Source organism: Bufo bufo, chromosome 2 (genome assembly GCF_905171765.1).
Source record: "Bufo bufo chromosome 2, aBufBuf1.1, whole genome shotgun sequence".
NCBI lineage: Eukaryota > Metazoa > Chordata > Amphibia > Anura > Bufonidae > Bufo > Bufo bufo.
The window spans coordinates 477,223,631-477,245,507 of NC_053390.1; the positions used below are offsets into that span (position 1 = coordinate 477,223,631).

General features: G+C 42.4%; 1 protein-coding gene across 1 annotated transcript in view; it reads left to right on the forward strand.

Annotated features, from left to right (window-relative positions):
• The window catches only part of LOC120990939 (protein unc-13 homolog A-like), a 2,175,961-nt gene that overhangs the window by 55,541 nt on the left and 2,098,543 nt on the right, over positions 1-21,877 (forward strand). The window contains exons 2-3 of the mRNA XM_040419831.1: positions 17,781-17,880; positions 17,966-18,083. Of these exons, the coding sequence (XP_040275765.1) occupies positions 17,781-17,880; positions 17,966-18,083 (218 nt within the window). The remainder of the gene's footprint in view (positions 1-17,780; positions 17,881-17,965; positions 18,084-21,877) is intronic.

The following is a 21,877-nucleotide window of genomic DNA, read 5'->3' on the forward strand; positions in this document are numbered from 1 at the left end:
TACCTTGAGGGGTGTAGTTTCTTAGATGGGGTACATTTATGGAATTTCTACTCTAGGGTTGCATCAGGGGGGCTTCAAATGGGACATGGTGTCAAAAAAAACCAGTCCAGCAAAATCTGCCTTCCAAAAACCGTATGGCATTCCTTTCCTTCTGCGCCCTGCCGTGTGCCCATACAGTAGTTTACAACCACATATGGGGTGTTTCTGTAAACTACAGAATCAGGGCCATAAATATTGAGTTTGGTTTGGCTGTTAACCCTTGCTTTGTAACTGAAAGAAAATTAGCCCAAAAATTTAATATTATATCTATCTCTATTTTCCATTAATTCTTGTGGAACACCTAAAGGGTTAACGACGTTTGTAAAAATCAGTTTTGAATACCTTAAGGGGTGTAGTTTCTAGAATGGGGTCATTTTTTGGTGGTTTCCATTATGTAAGCCTCGCAAAGTGACTTCAGACCTGAACTGGTCCCTACAAATTCGGTTTTTGAAAATTTCAAAAAAATTGCAGTATTTGATCTAAACTTCTAAGCCTTGTAACATCCCCAAAAAATAAAATATCATTCTCAAAATGATCCAAACATGAAGTAGACATATGGGAAATGTAAAGTAATAACTATTTTTGGAGGTATTACTATGTATTATAGAAGTAGAGAAATTGAAACTTGGAAATTTTCAATTTTTTACAAATTTGTGGTAAATTTGGTATTTTTTTTTTAATAAAAAAGATTTTTTTTTTACTTCATTTTACCAGTGTCATGAAGTACAATATGTGACGAAAAAACAATCTCAGAATAGCCTGGATAAGTCAAAGCGTTTTAAAGTTATCACCACTTAAAGTGACACTGGTCAGATTTGCAAAAAATGGCCTGGTCCTTTAGGTGAAATAAGTCTGTGTCCTTAAGAAGTTAATAACAGAATATGACAGCAGTATATAACGCTTGAATTTCACACTGACAGATGCAGACAAGACCGCAAATTAGGTGTTTTGCCCAAAATCGTTTTTTTTTTTAAATAAACTAAAAATACAGCAGTATATAACACTTGATTGTCACACTGACATCTGCAGACAAGGCCGCAAATTAGGTATTTTGCCCAAAAGTGTGTTTTTTGAATAACAGAATATGACAGCAGTATATAACGCTTGAATTTCCCACTGACAGCTGCAGACAAGGCCGCAAATTAGGTATTTTGCCCAAAAGTGTGTTTTTTGAATAATAGAATATGACAGCAGTATATAACGCTTGAATTTCACACTGACAGATGCAGACAAGGCCGCAAATTAAGTATTTTGCCCAAAATGGGTGTTTTTTGAATATCAGAATTTGACAGCAGCATATAACGCTTGAATTTCACACGTTCAGTTGCAGCAAGGTCTGTAAAATTGTGTATTTTGCCCAAAAAGAATGTTTTTTTAAAACCCAGAAATCTATAGCTGTATTTATAGCTTAAAATGCACAATGACTAATGCGACAGAGGCCTCAGATGGAGGGTATTGCCAAAAATGGGTGTTTTTTAAAACCAAGAAAATTATTGAAGTATTTAAAGCTTGTTTTAACAATAACAGATGCAGCAAAGGCTGCAATATTAAGTACTTTGCCCAAAAAGGGTGTTTTTTTAATAACAGAATAAGACAGCAGTATATAACGCTGGAATTTCACACTTACAGATGCAGTAAGGGCTGTAAAATTGTGTATTTTGCCCAAAAAGGGTGTTTTTTAAAACCCAGAAAATTAAAGCTGTATTTCTAGCTTAAATTGCACACTAAGTATTGCAGCAGAGGCCCCAGATGGAGGGTATTGCCAAAAATGGGTGTTTTTTAAAACCCAGAAAATTATTGAATTATTTAAAGCATGTCTTAAAAATAACAGATTCAGCAAAGGCTGCAATATTAAGTACTTTGTCCAAAAAGGGAGTTTTTTTAATGCCAGAATATGACAGCAGTAGCTAAAGCGTGTATCTCACACTGACAAATGCAGACAAGGCCGGCAAATTAATTATTTTGCCCAAAAAGTGTGTTTTTTAAAACCCAGAAATCTAAAGCTGTATTTCTAGCTTAAATTGCACTATGACTAACACTAGCGTTTCACGGATCCGTTTGAAATGCATTTCAAACGGATCCGTCTAAAATGCATTTCAAACGGATCCGTCAATAAACTGACTAAACGGAGACAAACGGAAGCAATACAGGCGGATCCGTTCAAACGGATCCGTCTGTATTGCGGATCCGTTTGTCACGTTCGTTTCCGTTTTGCCATCCGTTTATCGGATCCGTTTTGGAATAAGTAGCATCTCTAGGTTCCATCTTCATGTATTTAGAAACCCAGGGTTGACATACTCCTATATTTCTGCAGGGCTATCTTGTTGAAATTCAAAGTTGGTCCGGCTTTGATAATGGACCACACCTTTCGGACTCTTGTACACGACTACATGCACTTAAAGATGTATAGTGTTCGTTAGCGGGCCATATGTCCCTGATCGTCATTGATCGTGCGTACGGGAGTAAAGATGATCATGATGCTGACCATGTTGTGCCGCATACTGGGCTATTGTCCCGCACTCATATGATCTATTAGCGCAAGACAATATACCCGCGGGCAGCTCAACTTGCACAGAATCATTGTACACTATGATGCTGTGTACTCTTGTGCGCACGATCACTGCTACTACGGGACATATGGCCCGCTCAGGGACCATATGTCTCTTGGGGCATACAGTCGTGTGCAAGAGGCTTTAAAGGGGTTTTCTGATCTCATACAATGGGGGCATACCACTGATATGCCCACATTGTCTTATAGGTGCGGGTCCCACTGCTGGTATCCTCACATATATTGAGAACGGAGCCAGGAAAGTGGATGAGGTCGCACTGCACTGCCGCCCTCCATTCATTTCTATGGGAGAGGTGGGGATTAGCGCTTGGTGGTGGACGTACCACGGGAAATTTCTTGTCCTCCAGCCACAGTACTCCCCACTCCATTCTCGATATAGGTGTGGGTCCTACCAATGTTACCCACACCTATCAGACAATGGGGGCATATTCAAGCAAAATCCCCCCATTGTCTATGTGAATACCCCTTTTAAAAACTGTATGTCCCTTGCGTGTCCCTTGTGGTAATCACACTAGTTATATTAGAGCGTCATCGGGAAATCATTAAACAGTAAAATTACAATTTATTAATGAATTCCTGATGATGCTGATGGACCGTGACTCCCACAAGGGCTCATATGAAAGGGCACAAGATTGAACAATGAACAAGCATTTGCTTGTTCATGTGCCAATCATAGGGTCTACGATCAATAAAGAGCCAAAAGATAGCTCAATATTGATGGTCATGTTAATTACAACATTGGCACTAATGCTGTTTTGATATAAAAACTACCAAGGTTGTTATAATAAACGAACAGTAGTGAGACTAGGGTAGTTTTTATTTTAACACAGCTGTAGTGCCAAGGTTACCCTGTACAGGACAATAAAAAGACAGACACATTTTGTATAGCAAAGTATAAATAAAGTTTTATTTTTTTAACAATAAAAAACTAAAATAAATAAAATAAAATAAACTATAATTGTTAGAAATGGTGAGGGGAGGTGGGCTGTCGTGGACTAGATGGTCTGGGGCTGGCAATGGTAGCCCCCCTGTCCTGGCGATCTACCGAGGTGAAACTACGGGCCACAGGAAAGGATGCAGGGCGTAATTGTGGGGTGTGGAGAAAGGAAGGGTCTGAGGAGGAGGGGACCCGAGCATGTGTAGAGGTGGAGGGAGTTTGAAAAGAAGTAGGAGGAAAATATTGAGCAGGAGAAGAATTAGAAAGAGAAGGTAACACATGCTCGGGGGGGTGGGAAGGGAAAGGTTGGCGGTACTGGCCACTGGAGTGGGATGGGGGGTAGGTGTGGGATGGGGGATAGGTGTGGGATGGGGGTGGGGGTGGGATTTGGGGGCGGTGCATAATTTCCCATGCCCCGTTCTCTTGCATGATCTTGAACTCATGTAACTGCTCGGGCGTCATTGAGTCCATCAAACTGATCATGCTTAGCCCATAATGGTAGTTTGGGCTGCGTTGAAACGCCGACTCCGCCCCCTCCCAGCGGCGAATCAAGTTAGCACCAAACTCCATCTGATGTTGGGCAAAACCTTCTAGAGCGTCGGAAACGACCTCTACAAGGTTTGCATAATCAGCTCGATTTGGCCTACCGGATCTCTGCCCGCTCACCAGGGCTCTCAAATTTTGCCGAAATCCTAAGAGCCTCTGATGAGCGGAGGGATTCGGTAGGGGACCCGGATTATCCTGAGCCGATACATGAGGGACAGGAGGGCTGGCGCTGGCGATCTGTTCCGGTTCCGCCTCAGGAGGTTGTTCAGGCTCCCGAGTGACGGTGGCAGTTCTGTAGGAAAAAAATAAGGAAAGTTAGGAATTGTTCTTTAAATAAAACATCCATGTTCTATGCTATGTCTACCGTATACCATAGGGGACTGGCCAAAACAGGGGAGCCAAACACTCCGCTGTCTCAGACAGCCCCTTAAACTCAGACTGAGAGAACAGTTGTCCCTCTGACTGTAGGCGACTGGCCAAAACAGGGGAGCCAAACACTCCGCTGTCTCAGACAGCCCCTTACACTCAGACGGAGAGAACAGTTGTCCTTCTGACTGTAGGGGACTGGCCAAAACAGGGGAGCCAAACACTCCGCTGTCTCAGACAGCCCCTTACACTCAGACGGAGAGAACAGTTGTCCCTCTGACTGTAGGGGACTGGCCAAAACAGGGGAGAAAAACACTCCACTGTCTCAGACAGCCCCTTACACTCAGACGGAGAGAACAGTTGTCCCTCTGACTGTAGGGGACTGGCCAAAACAGGGGAGCCAAACACTCCACTGTCTCAGACAGCCCCTTACACTCAGACAGAGAGAATAGTTGTCCCTCTGACTGTAGGGGACTGGCCAAAACAGGGGAGCCAAACACTCCGCTGTCTCAGACAGCCCCTTTACAAAAAAATGTTTAACAGTTGTTAAAAATATTTACCTTCTTGGTGCCATCGCCCTTCGTAGGAACCCCAGGGCCGCCGTATGGATGTATGGGGACCCTGAGGTTCCTCCGGAGACACCCGGGGCCTGAACCTCCCTGTTATAATCCCTCCTGAAGCAGTCCCGGATAGATCGCCAACGCGTTGTAACCTGTTTGACTATAGAAAAAAAAACATAAAAAATTATATCAGCAAGAAGAAAGGAAAATAACAATATTAATGTATTAAAATACATATTGCTTTACTTACCATATTTTTCCTGAGCCGCCGCATTTAGATCCCCCCAGGTCTCAAAAACTTCCGCACAGATGTCCCTCCAGAGCCACTGGGTATGATGATGATCAGCGTGGTGGCGGTCGGAGTGGTCCCATAATGATGGACGCGCCTCCACCAGTTGAATGAGGACCAGGTTATCGATGGTAGGAACCCCGAACTCCTCATCTTCCCTGGTGGAGCCTACGGAACCCCGGAAAAAAGGAAATACAAAATTAAATGTAAATCCTAATACAAAATACAAATTAAAACTACTTAATTCAAGACTTACACGTCTACGACCGCCACGCTCATTCCCGCGGACTCTGGAGGCGACTGGGGGATCCTCGCTGGCGGCTCTAGGTGCAGATTGCTGAAACAAACATTATTATTTTTTTTTATATATTTAAATAAAATAATAAATTACATATATATATATATATATATGTAAGTGTATATATATATATATACACACTCATCTAAAGAATTATTAGGAACACCATACTAATACGGTGTTGGACCCCCTTTTGCCTTCAGAACTGCCTTAATTCTACGCCATTGATTCAACAAGGTGCTGATAGCATTCTTTAGAAATGTTGGCCCATATTGATAGGATAGCATCTTGCAGTTGATGGAGATTTGAGGGATGCACATCCAGGGCACGAAGCTCCCGTTCCACCACATCCCAAAGATGCTCTATTGGGTTGAGATCTGGTGACTGTGGGGGCCATTTTAGTACAGTGAACTCATTGTCATGTTCAAGAAACCAATTTGAAATGATTCGAGCTTTGTGACATGGTGCATTATCCTGCTGGAAGTAGCCATCAGAGGATGGATACATGTTCTCATTCTGTTTACGCCAAATTCGGACTCTACCATTTGTATGTCTCAACAGAAATCGAGACTCATCAGACCAGGCAACATTTTTCCAGTCTTCAACAGTCCAATTTTGGTGAGCTCGTGCAAATTGTAGCCTCTTTTTCCTATTTGTAGTAGAGATGAGTGATACCCGGTGGGGTCTTCTGCTGTTGTAGCCCATCCCCCTCAAGGTTGTGCGTGTTGTGGCTTCAAAAATGCTTTGCTGCATACCTCGGTTGTAACGAATGGTTATTTCAGTCAACGTTGCTCTTTTATCAGCTTGAATCAGTCGGCCCATTCTCCTCTGACCTCTAGCGTCCACAAGGCATTTTTGCCCACAGGACTGCCGCATACTGGATGTTTTTCCCTTTTCACACCATTCTTTGTAAACCCTAGAAATGGTTGTGCATGAAAATCCCAGTAACTGATCAGATTGTGAAATACTCAGACCGGCCCGTCTGGCACCAACAACCATGCCACGCTCAAAATTGCTTAAATCACCTTTCTTTCCCATTCTGACATTCAGTTTGGAGTTCAGGAGATTGTCTTGACCAGGACCACCCCCCTAAATGCATTGAAGTAACTGCCATGTGATTGGTTGACTAGATAATTGCATTAATGAGAAATAGAACAGGTGTTCCTAATAATTCTTTAGGTGAGTGCATATATATATATATATATATATATATATATACTTACTTCTTGACAGCCCCGGTCTGGGCTTGGTCCACCTCCCCTGGACGCTGGTGATGCAGCTGCAGCAGGTGAGCCGGCCCCGGCAGGTGGAGAGCCCTCCACAGATGATGATGAAGAAATCTATAATAAGAGCACATACTGATTAATGCAACGAATCAAACAGTACAAACTCCAAGCGTTGATTTTATACTTACAGGCCACTCAATACGCCGGCGCCTTCTGGGTGGGTTTTTCCAATCGATGCCTCGCTTCTTTGATGACATCTGTACGCAACAGAATACCAGACAAAATGCAGATAACGTTAAACGAACTTGTTTAGAGCACTATTTCCACATATATCAACATTTATTTTTTATTTTTTTATAATACTTACTTTTTAAAATATTGATTGGTGCTTGCCCACCGCAGAACTTTCTACTTCAAATAAATTTTGTTTTGAACGACCCTAATAATAAAATGATTTAAAAAATTAATCCGACAGGAGCCATAATCCCCCCGAGTGCCATAAACACCCCCAGAAACAGCAGCCCCGCATAGTGCCAGCAGCCCCCCCATAGTGCCAGCAGCCACCCACAGTGACATCAGCCCCCCAGTTCCAAACAACCTTCCCACAGTGCCCTCAGCCCCCCCCCCCTCAGCCCCCACAGTTCCAGCTACACATACCCCCGCAGTGCCGGAAGCACCGCACAGTTCCAGCCACAAACACCCCTGCAGTGCCAGCAGACCCCCCAATTCCAGCCACAAACACCCCTGCAGTGCCAGAAGCACTGCATGCGCAGTTCCTGACAGAAACACCCCCGCTGTGCCAGCAGCAACCACAGTTCCAGCCACATAAACCCCGCCAGTGCCAGAAGCGCCGCACAGTTCCAGCCACAAACACCCCTGCAGTGCCAGAAGCACTGCATGCGCAGTTCCTTACAGAAACACCACCGCAGTGCCAGCAGACCCCCCAATTCGAGCCACTCACACCCCCGCAGTGCCATCAGCCCCCCAGTGCCAGAAGCCCCCCATAAAGGCAGCCCCCACCACCAGTGCCAGCAGCCCCCACTGTTCCAGACACACACACCCCTTCCCAAGTGCCAGCAGCCCCACCCCTAGAAATAGATAGATAGATAGATAGATAGAAAAAAAGAAAGATAGACAAACAGACAAAACTTCACTTACCAGTCTCACCAAGTCGACAATCCAAAATGGCCGACGATGAGGGGAAGGGACAGGAAGTTACTGGGCATGCGCAGAGACGTGAACGGTTTCGAACGGTGTCAAAGCGGAGCCGAGACAAACTGATCCGTCCCCATTGACTTTCATTGTAAGTCTGGACGGATCCGTTTGGCTCCGCACGGCCAGGCGGACACGAAAACGCTGCAAGCTGCGTTCGGGTGTCCGCCTGCTGAGCGGAGCGGAGGCTGAACGCTGCCAGACTGATACATTCTGAGCGGATCCGCATCCACTCAGAATGCATTGGGGCCGTACGGATGCGTTCGGGGCCGCTTGTGAGAGTTTTCAAACGGAGCTCATAAGCGGAACCCCAAACGCTAGTGTGAAAGTAGCCTAATGCGGCAGAGGCCCATGATGGAGGGTATTGCCAAAAATGGGTGTTTTATAAAAGCCAGAAAATTATTGAAGTATTTCAAGTTTATGTTTGACAATCACAGATTCAGCAAAGACTGCAATATTAAGTAATTTGACCAAAAAGGGAGTTTTTTTTAAAAATAACAGAATATGACAGCACTATATAACGCTTGAATTTCACATTGACAGATGCAGACAAGGCCGCAAATTAAGTATTTTGCCCAAAATGTTTTTTTTTTTTTTTATAGAATATGACAGCAGTATATAACGCTTAAATTTCACACATACAGATGCAGCAAGGGCTGTAAAATTGAGAATTTTGCCCCAAAAGGGTGTTTTTTAAAACCCAGAAAATTAAAGCTGTATTTCTAGCTTAAATTGCACAATGACTAATGCGGCAGAGGCCCAAGATGGAGGGTATTGCCAAAAATGGGTGTTTTTTTAAAACCAAGAAAATGATTGAAGTATTTAAAGCTTGTTTTAACAATAACAGATGCAGCAAAGGCTGCAATATTAAGTATTTTGCCCAAAATGGGTGTTTTTTGAAAAACAGAATATGACAGCAGTATATAAAGCTTGAATTTCACACGTACAGATGCAGCAAAGGCTGTAAAATTTAGTATTTTGCACAAAAGGGTGTTTTTTAAAACCCTGAAAATTATAGTTGTATTTCTAGCTTAAATTATACACTGACTAATGCGGCAGAGGCCAAAGATGGAAATTATTGCCAAAAATTTGTGTTTTTTAATAGCCATAAATTATTGAAGTATTTCAAGCTTGTGTTTAACAATCACAGATGCAACAAAGGCTGCAATATTAAGTACTTTGCCAAAAAGGGAGTTTTTTTTATAACAGAATATGACAGCAGTATATAACGCTTGAATTTCACACTGACAGATGCAGACAAGGCCGCAAATTATGTATTTTGCCCAAAATCTGTGTTTTTTTTTATAAAAGAAAAATACAGCAGTATAAAACGCTTGATTGTCACACTGACAGCTGCAGACAAGGCCGCAAATTAAGTATTTTGCCCAAAAGGGTGTTTTTTGAATAACAGAATATGACAGCAGTATATAACGCTTGAATTTCACATGTACAGATGCAGCAATGGCTGTAAAATTGTGTATTTTGCCCAAAAAGGGTGTTTTTTAAAACCCAGAAATCTAAAGCTGTATTTCTAGCTTAAATTGCACATTGATTATTGCGTCAAAGGCCCCATATGGAGTGTATTGCCAAAAATGGGTGTGTTTTAAAACCCAGAAAATTATTGAAGTAGTTAAAGCTTGTTTTAACAATAACAGATGCAGCAAATGCTGCAATATTAATTACTTTGCCCAAAAAGGGTGTTTTTTTTTATATCAGAAAAAAACAGAAGTATATAACGCTTGAATTTTACACTGACAGCTGCAGACAAGGCCACAAATGAAGTATTTTGCCCAAAATGGGTGTTTTTTGAAAAACAGAATATGACAGCAGTATATAAAGCTTGAATTTCACACGTACAGATGCAGCAAAGGCTGTAAAATTTAGTATTTTGCACAAAAGGGTGTTTTTTAAAACCCTGAAAATTATAGTTGTATTTCTAGCTCAAATTATACACTGACTAATGCGGCAGAGGCCAAAGATGGAAATTATTGCCAAAAATTTGTGTTTTTTAATAGCCATAAATTATTTAAGTATTTCAAGCTTGTGTTTAACAATCACAGATGCAACAAAGGCTGCAATATTAAGTACTTTGCCAAAAAGGGAGTTTTTTTTATAACAGAATATGACAGCAGTATATAACGCCTGAATTTCACACTGACAGATGCAGACAAGGCCGCAAATTAAGTATTTTGCCCAAAATGGGTGTTTTTTGAATATCAGAATATGACAGCAGTTTATAACGCTTGAATTTCACACTTTCAGATGCAGCAAGGTCTGTAAAACTGAGTATTTTTCCAAAAAAGGGTGTTTTTTTAAAACCCAGAATTCTAAAGCTGTATTTCTAGCTTAAATTGCACACTGATTAATGCGGCAAAGGACCAATATGGAGTGTATTTCTAAAAATGGGTGTTTTTTAAAACCCAGAAAATTATTGAAGTATTTAAAGCTTGTTTTAACAATAGCAGATGCAGCAAATGCTGCAATATTAAGTACTTTGCCAAAAAAGGGTGTTTTTTTATATCAGAAAAAGACAGCAGTATATAACGCTTGAATTTCACACGTTCAGATGCAGCAAGGTCTGTAAAACTGAGTATTTTGCCAAAAAAGGGTGTTTTTAAAAACCCAGAAATCTAAAGCTGTATTTCTAGCTTAAATTGCACACTGACAAATGCGGCAGAGGCCCAAGATGGAGGGTATTGCCAAAAATTGGTGTTTTCTAAAAGCCAGAAAATTATTAAAGTATTTCAAATTTATGTTTGACAATCACAGATTCAGCAAAGACTGCAATATTAAGTACTTTGCCCAAAAAGGGAGTTTTTTTTAATTAACAGTATATGACAGCACTATATAACGCTTGAATTTCACACTGCCAGATGCAGACAAGGCCGCAAATTAAGTATTTTGCACAAAATGTTTTTTTTTTTTATAACAGAATAAGACAGCAGTATATAACGCTTGAATTTCACATGTACAGATGCAGCAAGGGCTGTAAAATTGAGAATTTTGCCCCAAAAGGGTGTTTTTTAAAACCCAGAAAATTAAAGCTGTATTTCTAGCTTAAATTGCACACTGACTAATGCGGCAGAGGCCCCAGTGGAGGGTATTACCAAAAATGGGTGTTTTTTAAAACCCAGAAAATTATTGAAGTATTTAAAGTTTGTTTTAACAATAACAGATGCAGCAAAGGCTGCAATAATAAGTACTTTGCCCAAAAAGGAGTATTGTTTTTAATAACGGAATATGAAAGCAGTATATAACGCTTGAATTTCACATTGACAGATGCAGACAAGGCCGCAAATTAAGTATTTTGCCAAAAAAGGGTGTTTTTTTATATCAGAAAAAGACAGCAGTATATAACGCTTGAATTTCACACGTTCAGATGCAGCAAGGACTGTAAAATTTTGTATTCTGCCCAAAAAGGGTGTTTTTTAAAACCCAGAAAATTATAGCTGCATTTCTAGCTTAAATTGCACACTGATTAATGCTGCAAAGGCACCAGATGTAGGATATTGTCAAAATTGGGTGTTTTTTTTTAACCCAGATTATTATTGCAGTATTTCAAGCTTGCATTTCAATGTCACAAAAACACATATGCAGTGCTGGTGCACTGAGGTTGCATAAAATGGCCGCCGCCGTTCACCTGACTAACAGACGGATAAAAGTTATTTTTCTCTGTCACTGGGCTCAGGGCAGGGTAAAAGATTGTGCACTGCACCCACACAACAAAATTTATGTAGATTGCAGTTCTTATTAAAGTTTCTTTCCTATTCTCTCCCTCACAGAATCAGCATCCTATCCCTACACTAAGCACAGCAGAATGACGTGCAGCGCTACGTGACTCCAGCTTATATAGAGGCTGGGTCACATGCTGCACTGGCCAATCACAGCCATGCCATTAGTAGGCATGGCTGTGGTGGCTTCTAATGGCACAGAGTTAAACGCTCTGCAGCCTTTAAAAAAAACTCCAATAAATTGCCGGACACCGAACCTGAACCCAAACTTTTACTGATATTTTTGGGTTCGGGGTCTAAAAATTCTAAAGTTTGGTACGAACCCAAACTTTACATATGGAATCACATTTACTACTAACATGAAGTACAATGTGTCTCTAGAAAACACTCAGAATTGCTTGAATAATGGCTCATGCACACCACCGAAGGCCGGCTATGCACGTGCTGCGGACCGTAAATTGCAGTCCACAATGTACGAGCACCGACCGTGGAGCTGCCGCTTGCAGATCGCGAACCCATTCACTTGAATGGGGTCCACGATCCGCATCTGACTGTCCGCACTGCAAAAAAGTAGTGCATGAACTACTTTTTTGTGGTGTGGAGGCACAGACAGAAAACCCACATGCCTATGTTCCGCACCGCATCTCCCGGATTGTGGACCAATTCAAGTGAATGGGTGTGCATTTGTGATGCGTGGTGCACACGGCCGATGCCCGTGTTTTGCTGACCACAGTACAGCCACGGCTGGGCAGTGGCCATGTGCATGAGTCCTAAGTAAAAGCATTCTAAAGTTATTACCACAGAATGTGACACATGTCACATTTGCAAAAATATTAGGAAGGTTAAAAATTGCAGGGTCTTGAAGGGATTAAACAACCTCAAACATAAAAGTCTTTGTTTGACCAGACTTGACTTATGATTTTATTTTTTTTTAATTAAAGGATACCTGTCACTACAAAATGCAATGTAAGGCCTCATGCACACGACCGTTGTTGGGTTCCGTGTCCGTTGTTCCGTTTTCCGTGATTTTCTGCGGACCCATTGACTTTCAATGGGTCCGTTGAAAACTCGGAAGATGCACCGTTTGTCATCCGCGTCCGTGATGCGTGTTTCCAGTCCGTCAAAAAAATATGACCTGTCCTATTTTTTTGATGGACAACGGTTTGCGGACCCATTCAAGTCAATGGGTCCGTGAAAAAACAAGGAGGCACACAAGATTGTCATCCGCGTCCGTGATCCGTGTCCGTTTTTATCCTATCATTTTCAAGGCAAACTTGACTTAGATTTTTTTTTCACTTTACTTGTCTGGTGATCCTCCAAAAATCAAGAAAGACACACGGAAAAGAAAACGGAAACGGATCACGGAACAACGGAAACCCGTTTTGCGGACCGTGAAAAAATACTGTTGTGTGCATGAGGCTTAATCCGCAGGCAGCAGATTATAGAGGAGAAGGAGCTGAGCAGATTTATATTTAGTTTTAATGGGGAAAAAAAATTGCAAATCTTGTAATTTATACCTCTGTTCTTTCTATACATAAGAACCCCCCTACAGCTATCATTGACTAACAGCTAATCCTGTATACATAAATAGTGCACTCGCCTATTTTCAGAAGTGCCATAGTGGTGAGTGGAGTGCAAGCATGGCCACCTCTCCTTTTACTGCTTTGGAACTTGTGCTCAGCAATTTTCAGGACTCCCATAGTAGTAAATGGAGGTTGGCCGCTCATGGGCTGCTGTTCTCCGTTCACTTTGGGTGCCCATTTTGGAGATACGATCAGGGCCCAGAGGTAGAACTCGCATTAAACTAACATTGATGGCATGTCCTAGTGCGGTATGCCAGCCCAAACAAGGGAATTATACGTGATTGGGTGTTTTTTGAATAACAGAATATGACAGCAGTACTTAACGCTTGAATTTCACACTTACAGATGCAGCAAGGACTGTAAAATTTAGTATTCTGCCCAAAAAGGGTGTTTTTTAAAACCCAGAAAATTATAGCTGCATTTCTAGCTTAAATTGCACACTGATTAATGCTGCAAAGGCACCAGATGTAGGATATTGTCAAAATTGGGTGTTTTTTTAAACCCAGATTATTATTGCAGTATTTCAAGCTTGCATTTCAATGTCACAAAAACACATATGCAGTGCTGGTGCACTGAGGTTGCATAAAATGTCCGCCGCCGTTCACCTGACTAACAGACGGATAAAAGTTATTTTTCTCTGTCACTGGGCTCAGGAGAGAGTAAAAGATTGTGCACTGCACCCACACAACAAAATTTATGTAGATTGCTGAGTTTAATTGCAGTTCTTATTAAAGTTTCTTTCCAATTCTCTCCCTCACAGAATCAGCATCCTATCCCTACAATAAGCACAGCAGAATGACGTGCAGCGCTACGTGACTCCAGCTTATATAGAGGCTGGGTCACATGCTGCACTGGCCAATCACAGCCATGCCATTAGTAGGCATGGCTGTGGTGGCTTCTAATGGCACAGAGTTAAACGCTCTGGCCACCTCTCCTTTTACTGCTTTGGAACTTGCGCTCAGCAATTTTCAGGACTCCCATAGTAGTAAATGGAGGTTGGCCGCTCATGGGCTGCTGTTCTCCCTTCACTTTGGGTGCCCATTTTGTTGATACGATCAGGGCCCAGAGGTAGAACTCGCATTGAACTAACATTGATGGCATGTCCTAGTGCGGTATGCCAGACCAAACAAGGGAATTATACGTGAGGTCACGGTGTGAGCAATAGGTGGGCCGAGGTAAATACAGTTCTTGTTACTCACGGTTATGTCGTCCCTGGGTAGGCTCGCATAAGTGAAGAGGAGAACGGCGCAATAATTCTCTGGGGCACACTCTGGTGTAAGGGACACAAGCCAGATGGTGGTTTGAGGTGCCCTTGATGGTCTGTATTAATGTGCCTATGGCAAGGTCCCTTGTAGTCGTGACGGCAGTACCTTTTGTGATGGTACAACCATTTACTGTAGTGTTAATTGACGAACTGAAGACTGAGACAAGGATGGTGCAATCCAAATTATAACTTTTACTGAACGTTTCTCCCAGTAACATTTCCATCCAATTTATAAAACAGTCCTTTGTACATCCCAGTGTAAAATACAGTCCCATGCATACAGGGGTAGGGAAATGTAAGTCCTCAGAAGAAACAGGCTCTTAGTCCTATATATATATGTAAGAATGCTACTGCTTCAGACTAGGCTTTGAAGAAATAAAAGTCTTTGGCTGGTAAAAACTCTCGCCGGATCCTAACCTGACTTGAAGGTGGTTTGCTGAGTCTTTGAACTTCTATTTTCCAGTGTTTTCTGACAGATGGCCTGTCTGTCCTCAGGGTTTAAACTGGAGATGTAGATGCCGGAAGCTATGTCCTACACCTGCTTGCAAAGGTGCCTGGGAAGCCCTTAAATATGGCCGTGTGCTATTCTTTGACTTTAAGACTATAAAAAAATCCCTTTGAAAACTTGCTTTAGTAGCTGGACACTGGTCACCCCGGAAGAGTGAGCTGTAGAAGTGGACTTCTTACCTCTGGGTGGAATCTTGTAACTTTAACCCTGGGCGTGGAGCCAACAGGGAGAGAGCAGAGAGGCAGGAGGCCTCCCTCCAGCAAGCAGCTACTTCATGGCTGCTCTCTGTCTAAACTTCAGGGAAAGACTGCCTAACTTGGGCCTGGGCTAAGCTATATATACACACTGTAACACTGCCCCATCTTGTGGAGAAACTAGTGTAGTGCACCCTACGTAAAAGGATCTTACATGTAGAATCACATAGTGACATGGGAGAATATGACATGAGATCAGGGGCGTAGCTAAAGGCTCATGAGCCCTGGTGCAAGAGTTCAGTTTGCCCCCCCCCCCACCCTCAATATCGTTTCCTAACACCACCAGACCATTACACGCTCATCATGCCCAATGGCAGAACTAAAATCTCACTGAGAAAATACATTTTAATCCAATAAGTGCATAATAATAATAATAATGATGCCATCTAACAGCATATGGGTGAAAGGGGTTGTCTCATCATAGACAATGGGGGCATATTGCTAGGATATGTCCCCATTGTCTTATAGGTGCGGGTCCCACCGCTGGGACCCCCACCTATATAGAGAACGGAGATCCAAAAGTCAAGGAGGGTGCACTGCGAATACGCAGCTGCCCTACATTCATTTTCTAAGGGGCTGGCGAAAATAGCCGAGTGCTGGCTCCTCTATTTCCCTCGAGCCCATAGAAGTGAATGGGAGCAGTGGCCAGTCATGCGCGGTACGCTCCCATTCACTTCTATGGGAAGCCGGCTTGGTGGTGGCCGGACCGGAGTCCTCCAGCCACCACCTTGCAGTGTTCCGTTCTCGATATAGGTGCAGGTCCCAGCGGCTGGACACACACTTATAAGACAATGGGGGTATATCCTAGAGATATGCAACCCCATTGTCTATGATGAGACAACCCCTCTAAAGGGATAATTGACTTAAAGTTAGGCTGCTACGTTCACATGGCTATGGTGCTGCCACGCCTGTGCTCTGCATTGCGAACCGCAGATCTGCAAAGTACCAACTGTGTGAACACAACATCATGGTGTGGACGCAGACCCATTGACTTCGATGGGTCAGAGTTCCACAAGATGTGGCCAAAGACAGGGGCAGAGGCATGGTTCCAAAAGCCCAGTGGCACCACAGCCATGTGAATGTAGTTGACACTTTAAGTCAATTCTAAAACAGGGATACATCAGAAGGTAAGGTAGTGGCAGTACAGTACACCCCCCAAACTGAGGTGACATGCTGTACAGTCACATTACAGCAGTGTCTCTCACACAGTGACTATAACCCAGTAGAACCCAGCCAGCACAATCTGGGGAAACCAGTAGAAACTGGCCACTTTGTACACAGACTAGCAGCAACTAGGTCCTGGGCCCCTGGCCCTGCCTGCATAGCAGCCTGTAGCAGGAGTTTCCCGCCCTTCATTGGCACATCAGTCAGGACTCAGGACAGGAGGGGTGCACTGGAGACCGGTAAGCTGGCAGCTGCTATCTCCCAGTCCCCATTCCTTCCCGGCAGCATCCTCAGTCTTATAATTTGTAGAGGCTGAGCTCTCTGCTCTGGACCTCACTCACTGCCTGCAGCTTCACCATCCAGGTCCCGCGTCCGGCCCCGTACAACACATAGCACTGTCTGCCGACGGGACGGCACGCACGCACGCACGCACGCACACACGCTCTGCCTCTGTCCGCCGTCTCACCCTATTGGTTGACTTATGACTTGTGAACTTTGTGTTACGAACCTGATATTGTATGCAAATTATCATCACACACTCTATGTGGACCTATCGCTGCAGCAGTGCTGAAGCCAACGCTTTCATTGTTTACGTCTGGCTGGGTGGGATTCCATCCCCGTGGGCCTCCCTGACTACAGGCATAATATAAGACATTAAAACACAATAAAAACAAGTTTGCGGTGCCCACGGTCACGTAGTGGGAAACTGCACTAGCGATATGCCATGAATTTCCCAGATGGAAATACTTCTTTAAAAAAATTTTGGTTGTTGGAATCTTCAAAAGGGAATTTTTTTTGTGCGACGTAATGGCCATTTTTACTATTTTTATATGTCAATGGGCAATCTAGGTCTAACATTAAAGAAACAATCTGTTTTTTTTTTTTAATAATGTGAATTAGATTTTAATTGTTGATTTATGCACCACCAGCCCCCCAGCAGTTTGGTGTGACAATGAGACAGACGGACAAATATTTATTTCAGGGTCTCTAAAGGAGCCTGACAGTCCCTCTAATTAAAAATTACTATAGAAGGCTGTTGGGGTTCTGTTTAAAGTCATATTCAAATCATATATTATGGTATGTCCCTAGCATATGCCATAACATTTCCAGTTGGGATCTGACCTCATGGTTCCTGTTTTTTTACCCTACCCACCCTATATACAGTATCTTTACGACCTACACCTGTGTACATCGATGTGTATTTTAAAACTACATTTATTTTTGTTTTTGACAGAAAAGTTTAATGCCTATGTAACACTAAAAGTACAAAATGTGAAGAGCACAACAATTGCAGTAAGAGGGAACCTTCCCTGCTGGGAGCAAGACTTCATGTTGTGAGTATAATGTACAGAAAAATTTTCCTTAGTAAAATCAACTTTGTACATGTCTTAACTAGATGCTATGTCACATTTCTTTTAGTGAGATTAATCGGCTGGACCTTGGCCTAACAGTAGAAGTCTGGAACAAAGGACTTATTTGGGACACCATGGTGGGTACTGTATGGATCCCACTAAGAACCATAAGACAATCCAATGAGGTATGTGTTCAAAATAAAAAAGATACTTACACAGAGGTCAATTGTTTGAAGGATCATGCAAATTCTAGGTGGCCATAATCCATCCACGTTGAATGTTAAAGTCAGAATACCCAATCCCCTTTAGGGTTGTGCAGAACTGAGTATTTTATGGTGTTCTATGTTTGGTACTGTAATATACTATACATCTTATTTTATGGCCTTTTTATTTCTTCTGGTTTCTTAAATGCTTCCGGACGTAGACTATACACATCTGGGTGGTCCTTTCTTATCTCAGCAAGAATGTTCATGAATGTCCTTGCAGAGATGGCAGGTGCATGCTAATTGTGCATCACCCCAAAACTATCTGTGGATGGATAACTGGCTCAGGTCTTCCCGGGTTACATCCTTAAATGGGTTATCCAATATCATAAACAGTACCCCTCATGTGCTGGGCCCCTCAGAAGGAATATATTTACACCGCGGAGCTCCTGGTTCCTGCACCGCCGCTGCTGCTTCTCCCTGTACACGGATGAAAACATCTGGTGTCGGGGGGAGCAGCCAATGGCAGGCGGGGATGAGCCTCCCTAGCATCATGGTTAACGCTAAGCTGGCTCGTCCCTGTCAACGCCTGCCATTGGCTGCACCCCCCCCAACAACGGATGTTTTCATCCGTGTACAGGGAGAAGCGGCGGTGCAGGAACCAGGAGCGCTTCAGGGAGCAGGGTAAGTATATTCCCTCTGAGGGGCCTGGCACATGGGGGGGGGGGGCTGTTTATGATGTTGGGTAACCCCTTTAAGGCTTGTAAAAGAGCTGGATCTTGACATAAGGGCCACTTAATAGTGATGAGCGGCAGGGGTCATACTCAAATTCGCAATTTTTCACAAATATTTTGTAGAATATTCAGTGAATATTTGCGAATTCGAATATTCGTTATATTCTATGATTTTTTACTCGACAAATGGACAAGGTAATAATCGCGTAATATGCAAATTTTCATAATGTGAATTTTTATCGCTAATTTTTCAATTGCCGAGCAAAAACATGATTCCTCCCTGCTTCTTGCTTGTGGGCCAATAAGTCATAGCACTATATCGAATATATTAGTTTTTTCAAATATTCGTAATATTCTAAAAAAAGAATATATAGTAATACAGCAAATATTCGAAAAAAACAAATGTAGAGCAATTTAGCTAATATAGTGCTATAATCTTTTTTTTAATAGTTGTAATTTTTTTCCAATCTGAACTTCAGATGAGAAAAAAATTACAACTATTAAACAAAGAAGATTATAGCACTATATTAGCTAAATTGCTCTATTTTCATTTTTTTGAATATTCGCTATAATGCTATATATTCTTGTTTTAGAATATTACGAATATTCAAATAAACTAATATATTCATTATAGTGCTATATATTAGTTTTTTAGAATAATCATAATTTTTCCCATTTAAATCCATGATTCCTCCCTGCTTCTTGCTTGTGGGCCAATGAGTCATTGGCCCACAAGCAAGAAGCAGGGAGGAATCATGTTTTTACTTGGCAATTGAAAAATTTGCGGAAAAAATTCGCATTACAAAAATTCGCAATAAAAAAATCTATATTTGAAATTACGAATATATATATCACTATATTCTAAATATTTGCGAGTTTTCAAAGTACCTATATTCGCGATAAAAATTTGCAATTGGAATATTCGTGATCAACACTACCACTTAATATGGTGGATCTGGTGACCTCTATAATGGGGTCACCCTTTTGCTTGGTTTTCCTTCCTTTGAGGGATATCTGGCTTTCACTGTGTTGAAGACCCATAACTGGGACTCCATGTTTATTTTGCAATTTTTCAGCTGTGGGAGTTGGGAGCCCACTGTCAGTGACAGCAGGGCTCCCGATAGCGAAGGCAGGAATGGATTTTTACTGTCCCTGCTTTCTCCAGTGCTGTACAGTATATACAGCTTCAATGTTGCCGCTTCCTGCTCTAGTCCTAGTGATCATGTGATCACAGGGAGGTGGGAATCTGCATGAGCTACTTAGTTTTAATTGTAATAGTAGTGGGTGTGGAACCACTGTGCTAACCAATGGATTTGATTTAGGGCTAAACCTAAGGGCATTATCCTGCCAGTTCCCCAGTGTCCACCCTTTTACTCCATACAGGGGTCTGGGGAAAGTGCCTTAAATCTTCACAGGTTGCCATACATTGGCTGGTGTAAATTGGGAAGTGCGCACGCTCACCTTTTAAGAGCCAGGAGTGCAGGGAAAAGGCTTATTGATAGGCAGGACATGTCCTATGTGAGGAGACAGAGTAGGCCTGGAGGCCAGGCGCAGCTGGAGGATGATCGCAAGAGGGAATCTGGCCCGCCGATTAAGTTTGACAGGGCAACGACAGCTAATGTATCAGTACCCGTGATATGTCCTCTCTTTGATCCAGATGGTTTCAGGATTTTTTCCAGCAGAATAGGGACATTAATGCTTTCAGCTGTAACACTGAGCAGTCTTGTAAATCCTCAGTAACATGATAAATCATAAATGCATGACCTTATTGGGGGCTGGATGGGAATGCAGTAGCTTCCAGCAATGCGAATCTAGAGAGACCCAGCAGACTGTTCCTCACAATGCTAGTATGAAACTAGCCTAAAGGTCCTATTACACCTGCAGATGTACAGTTGTGAATAAAGTTTAAAATCCTTCTAATAGCTTCTATTTCCATGCACACAAATGCATTGGGATTACACTATGCATTCTATTCCAAATTAAAACATGAAGAGAAATAAATCAAATTTTTGTTGTTCCTCTAAACAAATTGAAGAAAAGTGAATATTAGACTGTTAAAAGTAGCAGTTTGTATTCTTCTGTACAAACTCAAACATTCACTATATAAACTGAAAAATGTTTGCTTTCCTTTGAATCACTTAACTAATATTTAGTTGTAGATAAACAAATGGGTATATAAAATGGAGGGCACTCAAATGTCTAGGTACATATATGGATAAATTATAAGTTATTTATTAGAAGTAAAATTGTAAACCACAGGGGTGTAAACAAGTGGTTCCAAATGAGTGGCGTCAGGGTTATTTGTGCCACAATACGTAATGTTATTACATAAACCACAGGGATGTAAAATAGGTGGTTCCAAATGAGTGGCGTCAGAGTTATTTGAGCCACAATACATAGTGTTCTTATATAAACCACAGGGGTGTAAAGAAGTGGTTCCAAATGAGTGGCGTCAGGATTATTTGAGCCACAATACATAGTGTTCTTATATAAACCACAGGGGTGTAAACAAGTGGTTCCAAATGAGTGGCGTCAGGATTATTTGAGCCACGATAAAAGTTAGTACTAGTACAGGTGATCAGTCTGTCTAGTATAATAAAAATATATGTAGAATCCACGTCAGAGTGGGCTTGTGTGTGCCCAGCTAGGTATGACGTGGGTATCCGGATATCAAATAAAATGCACTGTAAAAGCAAATTAAGAGTAATTTGTATCAGGCAGTGTTACGGTCCCTTGTTGTGTCCAGGTGGATGGAGACAGTCTGTTATATATTAAGGCTGGAACAATCTTACCCCATCGGAGATGTGTCCGGGTAGGTGGTATATACTGGCGGTGGTCCGATCCTGGGGAGCGTTGGTGCGCACGTCGACTTGTTCTGCTTCTCTGTCCATTGTGGTGTCTCCTACTTCCGGTATCTCTGGTAGCGCCCCACGTGGTGTAGAGGATGGCGTCTCGCGTTGCTCGGGGCGAGTCTCCGGCGTCTCTGGCTGCCACTGATGAAGGTGCAAGAGTGCACCGAAACGCTTTTGGTCCTTATTCAGA